Below are 18,252 nucleotides of genomic sequence, written 5' to 3'. Positions count from 1 at the left end.
AACAGCTTCGTCCACTACTACATCATCCTTGAAAACATCGTGAAAGAACTCTAGAATTGGACGAGGACTGATCACTTTCAAACATACGTACGTAAATTCTCATGTTTATATTGTGCATGTGGGAAGGAAACACATGATGTACTGGGACATTCACTGTCACCTGGAGCATCACTCAAGATAGTTCTCACCCTGGGAGACGTGTCAACTGTCACCACCGTCGACGTGACACAGACGACGTGCTGCTCTCCCGGTATGACCCTCATCATCATCCCTGCTAACTACCGGAAGCTGATCAAGTCGCTGCACAACCGATGTCCGGCCCAAGTTGACCCTGTTAACCCTGGTGTGCCCAGCAGTTGGAGGAGAGGATCCACATTCCCCGTGAACTAGTCAGCAGACGTCACCCCGAGTGGCAGGACGCAGCAGACTAGCGTGACGCACAACAGCTCACACTGCAGCAGAAGGCGATGTACTGTAATAGCACCGACCACTCCCTGCCCCTCGCAAGCTTGATGACCCTGTCCTCATACAAGATCCCGTCACGAAGCGGTGGGACACAGCAGGGACAACTGTGGGTTTCGGTCTCCAGCAAGACTACCACATCAAGCTCCCCAGTGATATAGTGTTGGGGAAGCTGCCGTTTCCTGAGGCCACATCACCCTCCCCTCACCACCACCCCTGCCACCTTGTCAGTCAGCCCGTCAGCCTCCTCTTCACACACAAGCGAAGAAGGGAAGACAATAGCCCGTGTGGTACACGAGCATAAAGTTCGTTTATCCCTGTCCTCCACACTACCCAGACGTATATGCCGCAGACATAAGCCCGTGTGGAACGTCTGACTTAAATAACGCCTGAATATTTAAGTCTTCCACTTCAGAGTTCCCGGGAGGGAGATGGAGGAAGTTTATGTTATGTATACTATATTTCATGTATCCCAACACGTAATGTCAATATGTAATGCATTACGCTCGTCTTCCTTTTCCTTTTGAACAAGCGTCATGTGCTCAGTCGGCAGAAGCGATAAATTCTCGAGCAATCAACACGCTCGCTAGTGTCTCGCTAGTCTTACTTGTTAATCTTGTTTGTGAATAAACTCAGTGTAACGTCTTCACCAGCGCTTTTGTTTCACCATTCCTACAACATCGACTGACTTTCCTCGTCTGTTTACCGCATAAAGAGCAAGATACAAATTCTCTTACCTTGTTGTAACAAGACACGAGCATAGGTGAACACCAGATTGGAAGATTTCGTGTTACTGTAGCTCTTCAGACCAGAACATGTAGATAAGAGGAACATTACTGCAGGCACCACCAGCAGCGTCGTCAGGATGGTCGCCCACACCAGGGATGTGAAGGGCAGCAGGAAGCCCCACGGGTCCACCTCTGGCCGGCCTCGTGCACCAACAATCCTCACAGTTTCGGTCAGTATGGCGCTGGTAAAGTCTACAACCTCAGCTCGAAGTGCAGTGACATCAATGGGGCCAAGACCAATATCTACCTCCTGCATGGGAATACATCAACATAAATACACAATAATTTCGTCCTCATAACATGTTATACCGACTTCAAAACCTTATGGCTTATGGCAAGAATAATGCAGAACATACTTTATAAACCACAGAGGAAAACAGATCATCTATGGTCTACACTAAAGAACGACTTCGACTCTCAATGAAGAATTTACAGTGTTTTTATCTGTGAATAATGGAGGAACACAGACCAATATCTCTCCACAGTAAAATCGTGGTGTCACATGGCTATACAGAGAAGCTCCTCCACATATTTCCCTGGGTTGAGTTAGACTCATCCTCATGTTTTTCCTTAGATCTCAACTTACCCTCCTGCCCACCAGACCGACCATCCCTGTCCAGGACCCATCGTCCAGTTTGACGCCCCAAGCACCGTCAGGAGGTCGTGAGTATCTGTACCTGGGAGGAAAGTCTACTTTATGACACTTCACACTGAACAATACAGTACACATCTAAGAGCTCTAAGACACTAGTAATTATTTTTCTTTACTTAGATATTAAGATCCTAAGTTCCCGGCTAAGAACATATTTTCTCTTCGAGTAAAAAGTTTAAAGAATGGGAAAACAGTGGCTCAAGTTTGTGAGGAGATGGAAATATTGTTTTTAAGACGGGGAATATGGGCTCTCTCTCGAAAAAAAATGGAAGTGATTAGGTCGAGATCTCCCTTGCTTACTTGGTGGTGGAGCGAGAGCAACAGACAGTGTCAGTGTAATGGTAAAATGCAATTTTTTGTCTAACTGCTTCAGCCACTTATTGCTACTTCTAAAATTACTTTATCACAACTACCGTTATCATAACTACTGCTATCGTAACTACTGCTATCATAACTACTGCTATCATAACTACTGCTTTCATAACTACTGCATTCATAACTAGTGCCCTCATACCTACTGCTATCATAACTACTGCTATCACAACTACTGCTCTCATAACTACTGCTCTCATAACTAGTGGTATCACAACTACTGCTCTCATAACTACTGCTCTTATAACTACTGGTATCATAACTGCTATTCTCATAACTACTGCTATCATAACCACTCCTCTCAGAACTACTCCTCTCATAATCACTGCTCTCATAACTACTGTTATCATAACCACTGCTCTCATAACTACTGCTCTCATAACTACTGTTCTCATAACTACTGCTCTCATAACTACTGTTCTCATAACTACTGCTCTCATAACTACTGCTCTTATAACTACTGGTATCATAACTGCTATTCTCATAACTACTGCTATCATAACCACTCCTCTCAGAACTACTCCACTCATAATCACTGCTCTCATAACTACTGTTATCATAACCACTGCTCTCATAACTACTGCTCTCATAACTACTGTTCTCATAACTACTGCTCTCATAACTACTGCTCTCATAACTTCCGCTCTCATAACTACTGCTCTTATGACTACTACTTTCATAACTAGAGTGAATTGGATCGATGTGGTATACCGGGGTTGACGTGTTGTCAGTGGATTGAATCAGGGCATGTGAAGCGTCTGGGGTAAACCATGGAAAGCTGTGTAGGTATGTATATTTGCGTGTGTGGACGTGTATGTATATACATGTGTATGGGGGGGGGTTGGGCCATTTCTTTCGTCTGTTTCCTTGCGCTACCTCGCAAACGCGGGAGACAGCGACAAAGCAAAATAAATAAATAAATAAATATACATATATATATATATATATATATATATATATATATATATATATATATATATATATATATATATATATATATATTTTTTTTCCGCTGTCTCCCGCTTTTGCGAGGTAGCGCAAGGAAACATATGAAAGAAATGGCCCAACCCACCCCCATGCATATGTATATACATAAGTCCACACACGCAAATATACATACCTACACAGCTTTCCATGGTTTACCCCAGACGCTTCACATGCCCTGATTCAATCCACCGACAGCACGTCAACCCCGGTATACCACATCGATCCAATTCACTCTATTCCTTGCCCTCCTTTCACCCTACTGCATGTTCAGGTCCCGATCCCACAAAATCTTTTTCACTCCATCTTTCCACCTCCAATTTGGTCTCCCTCTTCTCCTCGTTCCCTCCACCTCCGACACATATATCCTCTTGGTCAATCTTTCCTCACTCATTCTCTCCATGTGCCCAAACCACTTCAAAACACCCTCTTCTGCTCTCTCAACCACGCTCTTTTTATTTCCACACATCTCTCTTACCCTTACGTTACTCACTCGATCAAACCACCTCACACCACACATTGTCCTCAAACATCTCATTTCCAGCACATCCATCCTCCTGCGCACAACTCTATCCATAGCCCACGCCTCGCAACTATACAACATTGTTGGAACCACTATTCCTTCAAACATACCCATTTTTGCTTTCCGAGATAATGTTCTCGACTTCCACACATTCTTCAAGGCCCCCAGAATTTTCGCCCCCTCCCCCACCCTATGATCCACTTCAGCTTCCATGGTTCCATCCGCTGCCAGATCCACTCCCAGATATCTAAAACACTTTACTTCCTCCAGTTTTTCTCCATTCAAACTCACCCCCCAATTGACTTGACCCTCAACCCTACTGTACCTAATAACCTTGCTCTTATTCACATTTACTCTTAACTTTCTTCTTTCACACACTTTACCAAACCCAGTCACCAGCTTCTGCAGTTTCTCACATGAATCAGCCACCAGCGCTGTATCATCAGCGAACAACAACTGACTCACTTCCCAAGCTCTCTCATCCCCAACAGACTTCATACTTGCCCCTCTTTCCAAAACTCTTGCATTTACCTCCCTAACAACCCCATCCATAAACAAATTAAACAACCATGGAGACATCACACACCCCTGCCGCAAACCTACATTCACTGAGAACCAATCACTTTCCTCTCTTCCTACACGTACACATGCCTTACATCCTCGATAAAAACTTTTCACTGCTTCTAACAACTTTCCTCCCACACCATATGTTCTTAATACCTTCCACAGAGCATCTCTATCAACTCTATCATATGCCTTCTCCAGATCCATAAATGCTACATACAAATCCATTTGCTTTTCTAAGTATTTCTCACGTACATTCTTCAAAGCAAACACCTGATCCACACATCCTCTACCACTTCTGAAAACACACTGCTCTTCCCCAATCTGATGTTCTGTACATGCCTTCACCCTCTCAATCAATACCCTCCCATATAATTTACCAGGAATACTCAACAAACTTATACCTCTGTAATTTGAGCACTCACTCTTATCCCCTTTGCCTTTGTACAATGGGACTATGCACGCATTCCGCCAATCCTCAGGCACCTCACCATGAGTCATACATACATTAAATAACCTTACCAACCAGTCAACAATACAGTCACCCCCTTTTTTAATAAATTCCACTGCAATACCATCCAAACCTGCTGCCTTGCCGGCTTTCATCTTCCGCAAAGCTTTCACTACCTCTTCTCTGTTTACCAAATCATTTTCCCTATCCCCTCGCCTTCTACGACACGCAGGGAATACGTGGGAAGTATTCTTAATCCCCTATCCCCAAGGATAATATATATATATATATATATATATATATATATATATATATATATATATATATATATATATATATATATATATATATATATATATATATATTCGTATGAGTCTGCGGGGATAATGAAACATGAAAAGTTGCCAAGTGCACTTCCGTGTAATAATCACATCATCAGGGGAGACACAATAGAGAAATATAACAGTCTGCTCATATACATCGAAGAGACGAAGCAAGGACGCCATTTGGTAAACATATGATTGTCCAAATGTCGTCCTAGCTTCGTCTCTTCGATGTATATCAACAGACTGTTATATTTTTCTCTTGTGTCTCCCCTGATGATGTGATTATTACACGAAAGTGCACTTGGCAACTTTTCGTTTTTCATTTTCCCCGTGGATTCATACGAATATCTTGAACACGCACAAAATTGTGATCCTTTCCAGTATATATATATATACATATATATATATATATATATATATATATATATATATATATATATATATATATATATATATATATATATATATATATATACATATATATATCTTTCTTTTCTTTCAAACTATTCGCCATTTCCCGCATTAGCGAGGTAGCGTTAAGAACAGAGGACTGGGCCTTGAGGGAATACCCTCACCTGGCCCAATTCTCTGTTCCTTCTTTTGGAAAACTAAAAAAAAAACGAGAGGGGGAGGATTTCCAGCCCCCCGCTCCCTCCCCTTTTAGTCGCCTTCTACGACACGCAGGGAATACGTGGGAAGTATTCTTTCTCCCCTATCCCCAGGGATAGCATATATATATATATATATATATATATATATATATATATATATATATATATATATATATATATATATATATATATATATATATATATATATATATATATATATATATTTATTTATTCATTTATTCATTTATTTATTTATTATACTTTGTCGTTCTCTCCCGCGTTAACAAGATCTGCCATTATTTCTTCCCGTCGCCACCCTGCCATATATAATATGACAACCCCCTCCCCTATGTGTGCGCGAGGTAGCGCCATGAAATGACAATAAAGGCCATATTCGTTCACACTCATTCACTAGCTGTCATGTGTAATGCACCGAAACCATATCTCCCTTTCCACCTCCAGGCCCCACAAACTTTCCATGGTTTGACCCAGACTCTTCACATGCCCTGGTTCTATCCATTGACAGCACTCCGACCCTGGTATACCACACCGTTCCAATTCACTCTATTCCTTGCACGCTTTTCACTCCCCTGCATTTTCAGGCTGCGATTACTTAAATCTTCTTCACTCCATCTTTCCACCTCCAATTTGGTCTCACACTTCTCGTTCCCTCCACCTGTAAAACATATATCCTCTCTGTCAATCTTTCTTCACTTATTCTCCGTATGTGACCAAACCATTTCAAAGACCCTCTTCTGCTCTCTGGACCACACTATTTTTATTACCACACATCTCTTACCCTTTTATTACTTACTCGATCAAGCCACCTCACACAACATATTGTCCTCAAACATCTCATTTTCAGTACATCCACCCTCCTCCGCACAGCTCTATCCATAACCCATGCCTTGCAACCATATAACATTGTTGGAACCACTATTCCTTCAAACATACCCATTTTTGCTTTCCAAGATAACGTTCTCGACTTCTACGCACTTTTCAACGTTCCCAGAACTTTCGCTCCCTCCCCCACCCTATGACTCACTTCCATTTCATTGGTTCCACCCGCTGCAAATTCAATCCCAGATATCTAGAATATTTCATTTCCTCCAGTGTACTCCATGCAAACTTACCTTCCAATTGAATTGTTCCTCAACCACACTGTAGCAAATAACTTTGCTCTTATTCATATTTACTCTCAGCTTAATTCTTTCACACACTTTACCAAAGTCAGTCACCAGATTCTGCAGTTTCTCACTCGAATCAGCCACCAGCGCTGAATCTTCAGCAAACAACAACTGATTCACTTCCCAAGCTCTCTCATCCACAAGAAACGGAATACTTGCCGCTCTCTCCAAAACCCTTGCATTCACCTTGCTAACGACCCCATCCATAAAAAATTAAAAAACCATGGAAACATCACGCACCACTACCGCAAACCAACATTCTCTACTAAAAATCACTTTCCTCTCTTCCTTCTCGTACACATGCCTTACATCCTCAATAAAAACCTTTCACTGCTTCTAACAACTTGCCTCCCACATCATATATTCTTAATACCTTCCACAGAGCATCTATATCAACTCTATCATGTGCCTTCTTTAGATCCATAATTACCTTTTTTTGTACTTCTTACAAACATTCTTCAAAGCAAACACCTTATCGACACATCCTCTAACACTTCTGAACCACACTGCTCTTCCCCAATCTGATGCTCTGTACATGCCTTCACCCTCTCAATCAATGCCCTCCGTATAATTTCTCAGGAATAATCAACAAACTTATGCCTCTGTAATTGGAGCACTCACCTTTGTCCCGTTTGCCTTTGTACAATGTCACTATGCAAGTATTTTGCTAATCCTCAGGCACCTCACCATGAATCATACATATATTAAATAACCTTACCAACCAGTCAACAGTAAAGTCACCCCCTTTTTTGATAAATTCCACTGCAATACCATCCAAACCCGCCGTCTTGCCGGCTTTCATCTTTCACAAAGCCTTTATTACCTCTTCTCTGTTTACCAAATCAATTTCCCTAACCCTCTCACTTTGCACACCACCTCGATCAAAACATCCTATATCTGCCAATGTATCATCAAACACATTCAACAAACCTTCAAAATACTCACTCCATCTCCTTCTTATATCGCCACTACTTGTTATCACCTCCCCATTAGCCCCCTTCAGTGAAATTCCCATTTGTTCCCTTGTCTTACGCACTTTATTCAAATAAACCTCCTTACAAAACATCTTTTTTTCTCCCTAAAATTTAATGGTACTCTCGCACCCAAACTCTCATTTGCACTTTTTTTCACCTTTTGCACCTTTCTCTTGACCTCCTGCCTCTTTCTTTTATAAATATCCCACTCATTTGCATTATTTCCCTGCAAAAATCGTCCAAATGCCTCTCCCTTCTCTTACACTAATGATTTTACTTCTTCATCCCACCACTCACTACTCTTTCTAATCTGCCTACCTACCACGCTTCTCATGACACAAGCATCTTTTGCGCAAGTCATTCCTGCTTCCCTAAATACATCCCATTCCTGCCCCACTCCCCTTACCTCCTCTGTCTCACATTTTTCATTTTGTACTGAGTCTTTCCTGATACTTCCTCACACAAGTCTCCTTCCTAAGCTCACTTACTCTCACGACTCTCTTTATCCCAGCATTCTCTCTTCTTTTCTGAAAACCTCTACATTTCTTCACCTTCGCTTCCACAATATAATGATCAGACATCACTCCATTTACACCTCCCAGATCATTAACATCCAAAAGTCTCTCTTTCGAGTGCCTATCAATGAACACGTAATCAAATAACGCTCTCTGGCCATCTCTGCTACTTACATACGTATACTTATGTATATCTCTCTTTTAAACCAGGTATTCCCAATCACCAGTCCTTTTCTAGCACATAAATCTACATGCTCTTCACAATTTCCATTTACAACACTGAACACCCTATGTATACAAATTATTCCCTGAACTTCCACATTACTCATCTTTGCATTCAAATCACTCATCACTATAACCCGGTCTCGTGCATCAAAACTACTAACACACTCATTCATCTGCTCCAAAAAGACTTGCCTCTCATGATCTTTCTTATGCCCAGGTGCATACGCACCAATAATCACCCATCTCTCTCCATCAACTTTCAGTTTTACCCATATCAATCTGGAGTTTACTTTATTACACTCTATCACATATTCCGACCACACCTGTTTCAGGAGTAGTGCTACTCCTTCCCTTCCTCTTGTCCTCTCACTAACCCCTGACTTTACTCCCAAGACATTCCCAAACCACTCTTCCTCTTTACCCTTGAGGTTCGTTTCACTCAGAGCCAAAAAATCGTTTCCTTTTCTCTAACATACTACCTATCTCTCCTTATTTCTCATATATATATATATATATATATATATATATATATATATATATATATATATATATATATATATATATATATATGAGGGCGCAAATGGGGAGGTGATAACAAGTAGTGGTGATGTGAGAAGGAGATGGAGTGAGTATTTTGAAGGTTTGTTGAATGTGTTTGATGATAGAGTGGCAGATATAGGGAGTTTTGGTCGAGGTGGTGTGCAAAGTGAGAGGGTTAGGGAAAATGATTTGGTAAACAGAGAAGAGGTAGTAAAAGCTTTGCGGAAGATGAAAGCCGGCAAGGCAGCAGGTTTGGATGGTATTGCAGTGGAATTTATTAAAAAAGGGGGTGGCTGTATTGTTGACTGGTTGGTAAGGTTATTTAATGTATGTATGACTCATGGTGAGGTGCCTGAGGATTGGCGGAATGCGTGCATAGTGCCATTGTACAAAGGCAAAGGGGATAAGAGTGAGTGCTCAAATTACAGAGGTATAAGTTTGTTGAGTATTCCTGGTAAATTATATGGGAGGGTATTGATTGAGAGGGTGAAGGCATGTACAGAGCATCAGATTGGGGAAGAACAGTGTGGTTTCAGAAGTGGTAGAGGATGTGTGGATCAGGTGTTTGCTTTGAAGAATGTATGTGAGAAATACTCAGAAAAGGAAATGGATTTGTATGTAGCATTTATGGATCTGGAGAAGGCATATGATAGAGTTGATAGAGATGCTCTGTGGAAGGTATTAAGAATATATGGTGTGGGAGGCAATTTGTTAGAAGCAGTGAAAAGTTTTTATCGAGGATGTAAGGCATGTGTACGTGTAGGAAGAGAGGAAAGTGATTGGTTCTCAGTGAATGTAGGTTTGCGGCAGGGGTGTGTGATGTCTCCATGGTTGTTTAATTTGTTTATGGATGGGGTTGTTAGGGAGGTGAATGCAAGAGTTTTGGAAAGAGGGGCAAGTATGAAGTCTTTTGGGGATGAGAGAGCTTATGAAGTGAGTCAGTTGTTGTTCGCTGATGATACAGCGCTGGTGGCTGATTCATGTGAGAAACTGCAGAAGCTGGTGACTGAGTTTTGTAAAGTGTGTGAAAGAAGAAAGTTAAGAGTAAATGTGAATAAGAGCAAGGTTATTAGGTACAGTCGGGTTGAGGGTCAAGTCAATTGGGAGGTGAGTTTGAGTGGAGAAAAACTGGAGGAAGTAAAGTGTTTTAGATATCTGGGAGTGGATCTGGCAGCGGATGGAACCATGGAAGCGGAAGTGGATCATAGGATGGGGAAGGGTGCGAAAATTCTGGGAGCCTTGAAGAATGTGTGGAAGTCGATAACATTATCTCGGAAAGCAAAAATGGGTATGTTTGAAGGAATAGTGGTTCCAACAATGTTGTATGGTTGCGAGGCGTGGGCTATGGATAGAGTGGTGCGCAGGAGGATGGATGTGCTGGAAATGAGATGTTTGAGGACAATGTGTGGTGTGAGGTGGTTTGATCGAGTAAGTAACGTAAGGGTAAGAGAGATGTGTGGAAATAAAAAAGAGCGTGGTTGAGAGAGCAGAAGAGGGTGTTTTGAAATGGTTTGGGCACATGGAGAGAATGAGTGAGGAAAGATTGACCAAGAGGATATATGTGTCGGAGGTGGAGGGAACGAGGAGAAGCGGGAGACCACATTGGAGGTGGAAAGATGGAGTGAAAAAGATTTTGTGTGATCGGGGCCTGAACATGCAGGAGGGTGAAAGGAGGGCAAGGAATAGAGTGAATTGGAGCGATGTGGTATACCGGGGTTGACGTGCTGTCAGTGGATTGAATCAGGGCATGTGAAGCGTCTGGGGTAAACCATGGAAATCTGTGTAGGTATGTATATATATATATATATATATATATATATATATATATATATATATATATATATATATATATATATATATATATATATATATATATATATATATATATACCTCCCTTACGTGTGCGCGGAGTAGCGCTAAGAAAAGACAACAAATGCTATATTCGTTCACACTCAGTCTCTAGCTGTCATGTATAATGCACTGGAACCATTGCTCCCTTTCCACATCCAGGCCCCAAAAATACTTTCCATGGTTTGACCCAGACGCTTCACATGCCCTGGTTCAATCCATTCACACCACTTCGACCCCGGTGTACCACATCGTTCCAATTCACTCTATTCCTTGCATGCCTTTCACCCTCCTGCATGATCAGGCCCCGATCACTTAAAATCTTTTTCACTCCATCTTTCCACCTCCAATTTGGTCTCCCACTTCCCTCCCCCTCCACCTCTGACACATATATCTTCTTTGTCAATCTTTGCTCACTCATTTTCCCCATGTGACGAAACAATTTCAAACATCCTCTTCTCTCTCAACCACAATCTTTTTATTACCACACATCTCTTTCTCTTTCATTACTTACTCGATCAAGCCACCTCACACAACATATTGTCCCCAAACATCTCATTTCCAGTACATCCACCCACCTCCGCACAACTCTATCTATAACCAATGCCTCCTAACCATATAACATTGTTGGAACCACTATTCCTTCAAACATACCCATTTTTGCTTTCCAAGATAACGTTCTCGACTTGTACACATTTTTCAACTCTCCCAGAACTTTCGCCCCCTTCCCCATCCTATGATTCAATTCCACTTCATTGGTTCCACCCGCTGCAAATGCAATCCCAGATATCTAAAATATTTCACTTCCTCCAGTTTTTTTCCATTCAAACTCATCTTCCAATTGAATTGTCCCTCAGCCCCACTGTAGGTTATAACTTTGCTCTTATTCACATTTACTCTCAGCTTAATTCTTTCACACACTTTACCAAAGTCAGTCACCAGCTTCTGCAGTTTCTCACCCGAATCAGCCACCAATGCTGTATCATCAGCGAACAACAACTGATTCACTTCCCAATCTCTCTTATCCACAAGACACGAAATACTTGCCCCTATCTCCAAAACCCTTAGATTCACCTCCCTAACAACCCTATCCATACAAAATTAAACAACCATGGAGACATCACGCACCCCTGCCGCAAACCAACATTCACTATGAAAAATCACTTTCCTCTCTTCCTTCTCGTACACATGCCTTACATCCTCGATAAAAACATTTCACTGCTTCTAACGACTTGCCTCCCACACCATATATTCTTAATACATTCCACAGAGCATCTCTATGAACTGTATCATGTGCCCTCTCCATATCCATAAATAGCTTTTTTGTACTTCTCCTACACCCTTTTCAAAGCAAACACCTGATCCAAACATTCTCTACCACCTATGAAACCACACTGCTCTTCCCCAATCTGATGCTCTGTACATGCCTTCACCCTCTCAATCAATACCCTCCCATATATTTTACCATGAATACTCAACAAACTTATACCTCTGTAATTGGAGCACTCTCCTTTGTCCCCTTTGGCTTGTTACAATGGCACTATGCAATCATTTTGCCAATCCTCAGGCACCTCACCGTGAATCATACATACATTGAATAATCTTACCAACCAGTCAACAATACATCAACATTTTTTGATAAATTCCACTGCAATACCATTCAAACCCGCTGCCTTCCCGGCTTCCATCTTTCGCAAAGCTTTTACTACCTCTTCGCTGTTTGCCAAATCATTTTCCCTAACCCTCTCACTTTGCACACTATCTCGACCAAAACATCATATATCTTCCACTCTGTTATCAAAAAATTCAACAAACCTTCAAAATACTCACTCCATCTACTTCTCACATCACCACTACTTGTTATCACCTCCCCATTAGCCCGCTTCACTGAAGATCCCATTTGTTCCCTTGTCTTAGACACTTTCTTTACCTCCTTACAAAACATCTCTTTAATTTTCCCAAAAATTTAATGATACTCTCTCACCCCAACTCTCATTTGCCCTCTTATTCACCTCTTGCACCTTTCTCTTGACCTCCTGCCTCTTTCTTTTATACATCTCCCACTCATTTGCATTATTTCCTGCAAAAATCGACCAAATGACTCTCTCTTCTCTTTCATTATTAATCTTACTTCTTCATCCCACTACACTACCCTTTCTAATCTGCCCACCTCCCACGCTTCTCATGCCACAGGGATGTTTTGCGCAAGCCATCACTGCTTCCCTATATACATTCCATTCCTCTCCCACTCCCCTTACATCCTTTGTTCTCACCTTTTTCCATTTTGTACTCAGTCTCTCCTGGTACTTCCTCACACAAGTCTCCTTCCCAAGCTCACTTACTCTCACCACTCTCTTCATCCCAGCATTCTCTCTTCTTTTCTGAAAACCTTTAAAAATCTTCACCGCCTCCACAAGATAATGTTCAGACATCCCTCCAGTCACCTCTCAGCACATTAACATCCAAAAGTCTCTATTTCGCAAGCCTATCAATTAACACATAATCCAAGAACGCTCTCTTGCCATATCTCCTGCTTACATATGTATACTTATGTATATCTCTCTTTTTAAACCAGTTATTGCCAATCACCAGTCCTTTTGAGCACATAAATCTACAAGCTCTTCACCTTTTCAACTTACAACACTAAACACACAATGTATACCAATTATTCCCTGAACTGCAACATTACTCATCTTTGCATTCAAATCAGCCATCACTATAACCCGGTCTCGTGCATCAAAACCACTAACACACTCATTCAACTACTCCGAAAACACTTGCCTCTCATGATCTTTCTTCTCTTGCCCAGGTGCATATGCACAAATACTCACATATCTCTCTCCATCCACTTTTAGTTTTACCCACATCAATCTAGAGTTTACTTTATGACACACTATAATATACTCCCACTACTCTTATTTCAGATGTAGTGCTACTCCTTCTCTTGCTCTTGTCCTTTCAATAACCCCTGACTTTACTCCCAAGATATTTCCAAACCACTCTTCCTCTTTCCCCTTGAGCTTCGTTTTACTCAAAGGCAAAACATCCAGGTCCCTTTAAACAAACATACTACCCATCTCTCCTTTCTCTCATATATATACATATATAAGAGTGAGTGCTCAAATTACAGAGGTATAAGTTTGTTGAGTATTCCTGGCAAATTATATGGGAGGGTATTGATTGAGAGGATGAAGGCATGTACAGAGCATCAGATTGGGAAATAGCATATATATATATATATATATATATATATATATATATATATATATATATATATATATATATATATATATATATATATATATATATATATAAATATATATATATATATATATATATATATATATATATATATATATATATATATATATATATATATATATATATATATATATATATATATATATATATTTATATATATATATATATATATATATATATATATATATATATATATATATATATATATATATATATATATATATATATATATATATATATATATATATATATATTTATATATATATATATATATATATATATATATATATATATATATATATATATATATATGTATATATATATATATATATATATATATATATATATATATATACATATATATATATATATATATATATATATATGTATATATATATATATATATATATATATATATATATATATATATATATATATATATATATATATATATTTTTTTTTTTTTTTTTTTAAACTATTCGCCATTTCCCGCGTTAGCGAGGTAGCGTTAGGAACAGAGGACTGGGCCTTTTTTGGAATATCCTCACCTGGCCCCCTCTGTTCCTTCTTTTGGAAAATTAAAAAAAAAACCGAGAGGGGAGGATTTCCAGCCCCCCGCTCCCTCCCATTTTAGTCGCCTTCTACGACACGCAGGGAATACGTGGGAAGTATTCTTAATCCCCTATCCCCAGGGAAAATATATATATATATATATATATATATATATATATATATATATATATATATATATATATATATATATATATATATATAAATATATATATATTTTTCTATTTTGCTTTCTCGCTGTCTCCCGCGTTTGCGAGGTAGCGAAAGGAAACAGACGAAAGAAATGGCCCAACCCACCCCCATATACATGTATATACATACACGTCCACACACGCAAATATACATACCTATACATCTCAATGTACACATATATATATACACACACAGACATATACATATATACACATGTACATAATTCATACTGTCTGCCTTTATTTATTCCCATCGCCACCTCGCCACACATGGAATAACTTCTCCCTCCCCCCTCATATGTGCGAGGTAGCGCTAGGAAAAGACAACAAAGGCGCCATTTGTTAACACTCAATCTCTAGCTGTCATGTAATAATGCCCAAAACCACAGCTCCCTTTCGACCTCCAGGCCCCACAGAACTTTCCATGGTTTACCCCAGACGCTTCACATGCCCTGGTTCAATCCATTGACAGCACGTCGACCCTGGTATACCACATCGATCCAATTAACTCTATTCTTTACCCGCCTTTCACCCTCCTGCATGCACAGGCCCCGATCACTCAAAATCTTTTTCACTCCACCTTTACACATCCAATTTGGTCTCCCACTTCTCCTCGTTCCCTCCACCTCCGACACATATATCCTCTTGGTCAATCTCTCCTCACTCATTCTCTCCATGTGCCCAAACCATTTCAAAACACCCTCTTCTGCTCTCTCAACCACGCTCTTTTGATTTCCACACATCTCTCTTACTCTTACATTACTAACTCGATCGAACCACCTCACACCACATATTGTCCTCAAACATCTCATTTCCAGCATATCCACCCTCCTGCGCACAACTCAATCCATAGCCCACGCCTCGGAACCATACAACATTGTTGGAACCACTATTCCTTCAAACATACCCATTTTTGCTTTCCGATATAATGTTCTCGACTTCCACACATTCTTCAAGGCTCCCAGGATTGCCTCCCCCTCCCCCTCCCTATGATTCACTTTCGCTTCCATGGTTCCCTCCGCTGCCAGATCCACTCCCAGATATCTAAAACACTTTTCTTCATCCAGTTTTTCTCCATTCAAACTTACCTCCCAATTGACTTGACCCTCAACCCTACTGTATCTAATAACCTTGCTCTTATTCACATTTCCTGTTAACTTTCTTCTTTCGCACACTTTACCAAACTCAGTCACCAGCTTCTGCAGTTTCTCAGCCACCAGCGCTGTATCATCAGCGAACAACAACTGACTCACTTCCCAAGCTCTCTCATCCACAACAGACTGCATACTCTCCCCTCTTTCCAAAACTCTTGCATTCACCTCCCTAACAACCCTATCCATAAACAAATTAAACAACCATGGAGACATCACACACCCCTGCCGCAAACCTACGTTCACTGAGAACCAGTCATTTCCTCTCTTCCTACACGCACACATACCTTATATCCTCGATATAAACTTTTCAATGCTTCTAACAACTTGCCTCCAACACCATATATTCTTAGTACCTTCCACATACCATCTCTATGAACTCTATCATATACCTTTTGAAAATCCATAAATGCTACATACAAATCCATTTGCTTTTCTAAATATTTCTCACATACATTCTTCAAAGCAAACACCTGATTCACACATCCTCTACCACTTCTGAAAACACACTGCTCTACCTCAATCTGATGGTCTGTACATGCCTTCACCCTCTCAGTCAATATCCTCCCATATAATTTACCAGGAATACTCAACAAACTTATACCTCTGTAATTTGAGCACTCACTCTTATCCCCTTTGCGTTTGTACAGTGGCACTATGCAAGCATTCCGCCAATTATCAGGCACCTCACCATGAATCATACGTACATTAAATAACCTTACCAACCAGTCAACAATATAGTCACCCCCTTTTTTAATAAATTCCACTGCAATATCATCCAGACCTTCTGCCTTGCCATCCTACATCTTCCGCAAAGCTTTTACTACCTCTTCTCTGTTTACCAAATCATTTTCCCGAACCCTCTAACTTTGCACACCTCCTCGACCAAAACACCCTATATCTGCCACCCTATCATCAAACACATTCAACAAACCTTCAAAATACTCACTCCATCTCCTTCTCACATCACCACTTCTTGTCATCACCTCCCCATTAGCTCCATTCACTGAAGTTACCATTTGCTCCCTTGTCTTACGCACTTTATTTACCTCCTTCCAAAACATCTTTTTATTCTCCCTGAAATTCAATGATACTCTCTCACCCCAACTCTCATTTGCCCTCTTTTTCACCTCTTGCACCTTTCTCTTGACCTCCTGCCTGTTTCTTTTATACATCTCCCTCTCATTTGCATTTTTTCCCTGCATAAATTGTCCAAATGCCTCTATCCTCTCTTTCACTAATAATCTTACTTTTCCATCTCACCACTCACTACCCTTTCTAATCAACCTACCTCCCACGTTTCTCATGCCACAAGCATCTTTTGCGCAAGGTATCACTGCTTCCCTAAATACATCCCATTCCTCCACCCCTCCCCTTACCTCCTTTGTTCTCACCTTTTTCTATTCTGTACTCAGTCTCTCCTGGTACATCCTCACACAAGTCTCAAGTTCCCAAGCCTACTTACTCTCACCACTCTCTTCACACCAACATTCTCTAGTCTTTTCTGAAAACCCCGACAAATCTTCACCTTCGCCTCCACAACATAATGATCAGACATCCCTCCAGTTGTATCTCTCAGTACATTAACATCAAAAAAACTCTGTTTCGTGCGCGTATCAATAAACATGTAATCCAATAACGCTCTCTGCCCATCTCTCCTACTTATAAACGCATACTTATGTATATCTCGCTTTTTAAATTAGGTATTCCTAATCACCAGTCCTTCTTTAACACATAAATCTATAAGCTCTTCACCATTTCCATTTACAACACTGAACGCCCCATGTATACCAATTACTTCCTCAACTGCCACATTACTCACCTTTGCATTCAAATCACACATCACTATAACGCGGTCTTGAGCATCAAAACCGCTAACACACTCATTCTGCTGCTCCCAAAACACTTGCCTCTCATGATCTTTCTTCTCATGCCCAGGTGCATTTGCATCAATAATCACCCATTTGCCTCAATCAACTTTCAGATTTACCCATATCAATCTTCCTTTGCTCTTGTCCCCTCAAAATATATATATATATATATATATATATATATAT

General features: G+C 40.4%; 1 protein-coding gene across 1 annotated transcript in view; it reads right to left on the bottom strand.

Annotated features, from left to right (window-relative positions):
- LOC139763312 (probable glutamate receptor) overlaps positions 1 to 18,252 on the bottom strand; it is a 244,468-nt gene that overhangs the window by 111,211 nt on the left and 115,005 nt on the right. Inside the window, exons 7-8 of the mRNA XM_071689334.1 lie at positions 1,837 to 1,927; positions 1,200 to 1,500 (exon numbers count right to left, since the gene is read on the bottom strand). Coding sequence (XP_071545435.1) covers positions 1,200 to 1,500; positions 1,837 to 1,927 — 392 coding nt within the window. The remainder of the gene's footprint in view (positions 1 to 1,199; positions 1,501 to 1,836; positions 1,928 to 18,252) is intronic.

Source organism: Panulirus ornatus, chromosome 46, assembly GCF_036320965.1.
Source record: "Panulirus ornatus isolate Po-2019 chromosome 46, ASM3632096v1, whole genome shotgun sequence".
NCBI lineage: Eukaryota > Metazoa > Arthropoda > Malacostraca > Decapoda > Palinuridae > Panulirus > Panulirus ornatus.
Note: the sequence above shows the minus strand (reverse complement) of the source record. Positions and strands in the feature narration are given on the sequence as shown.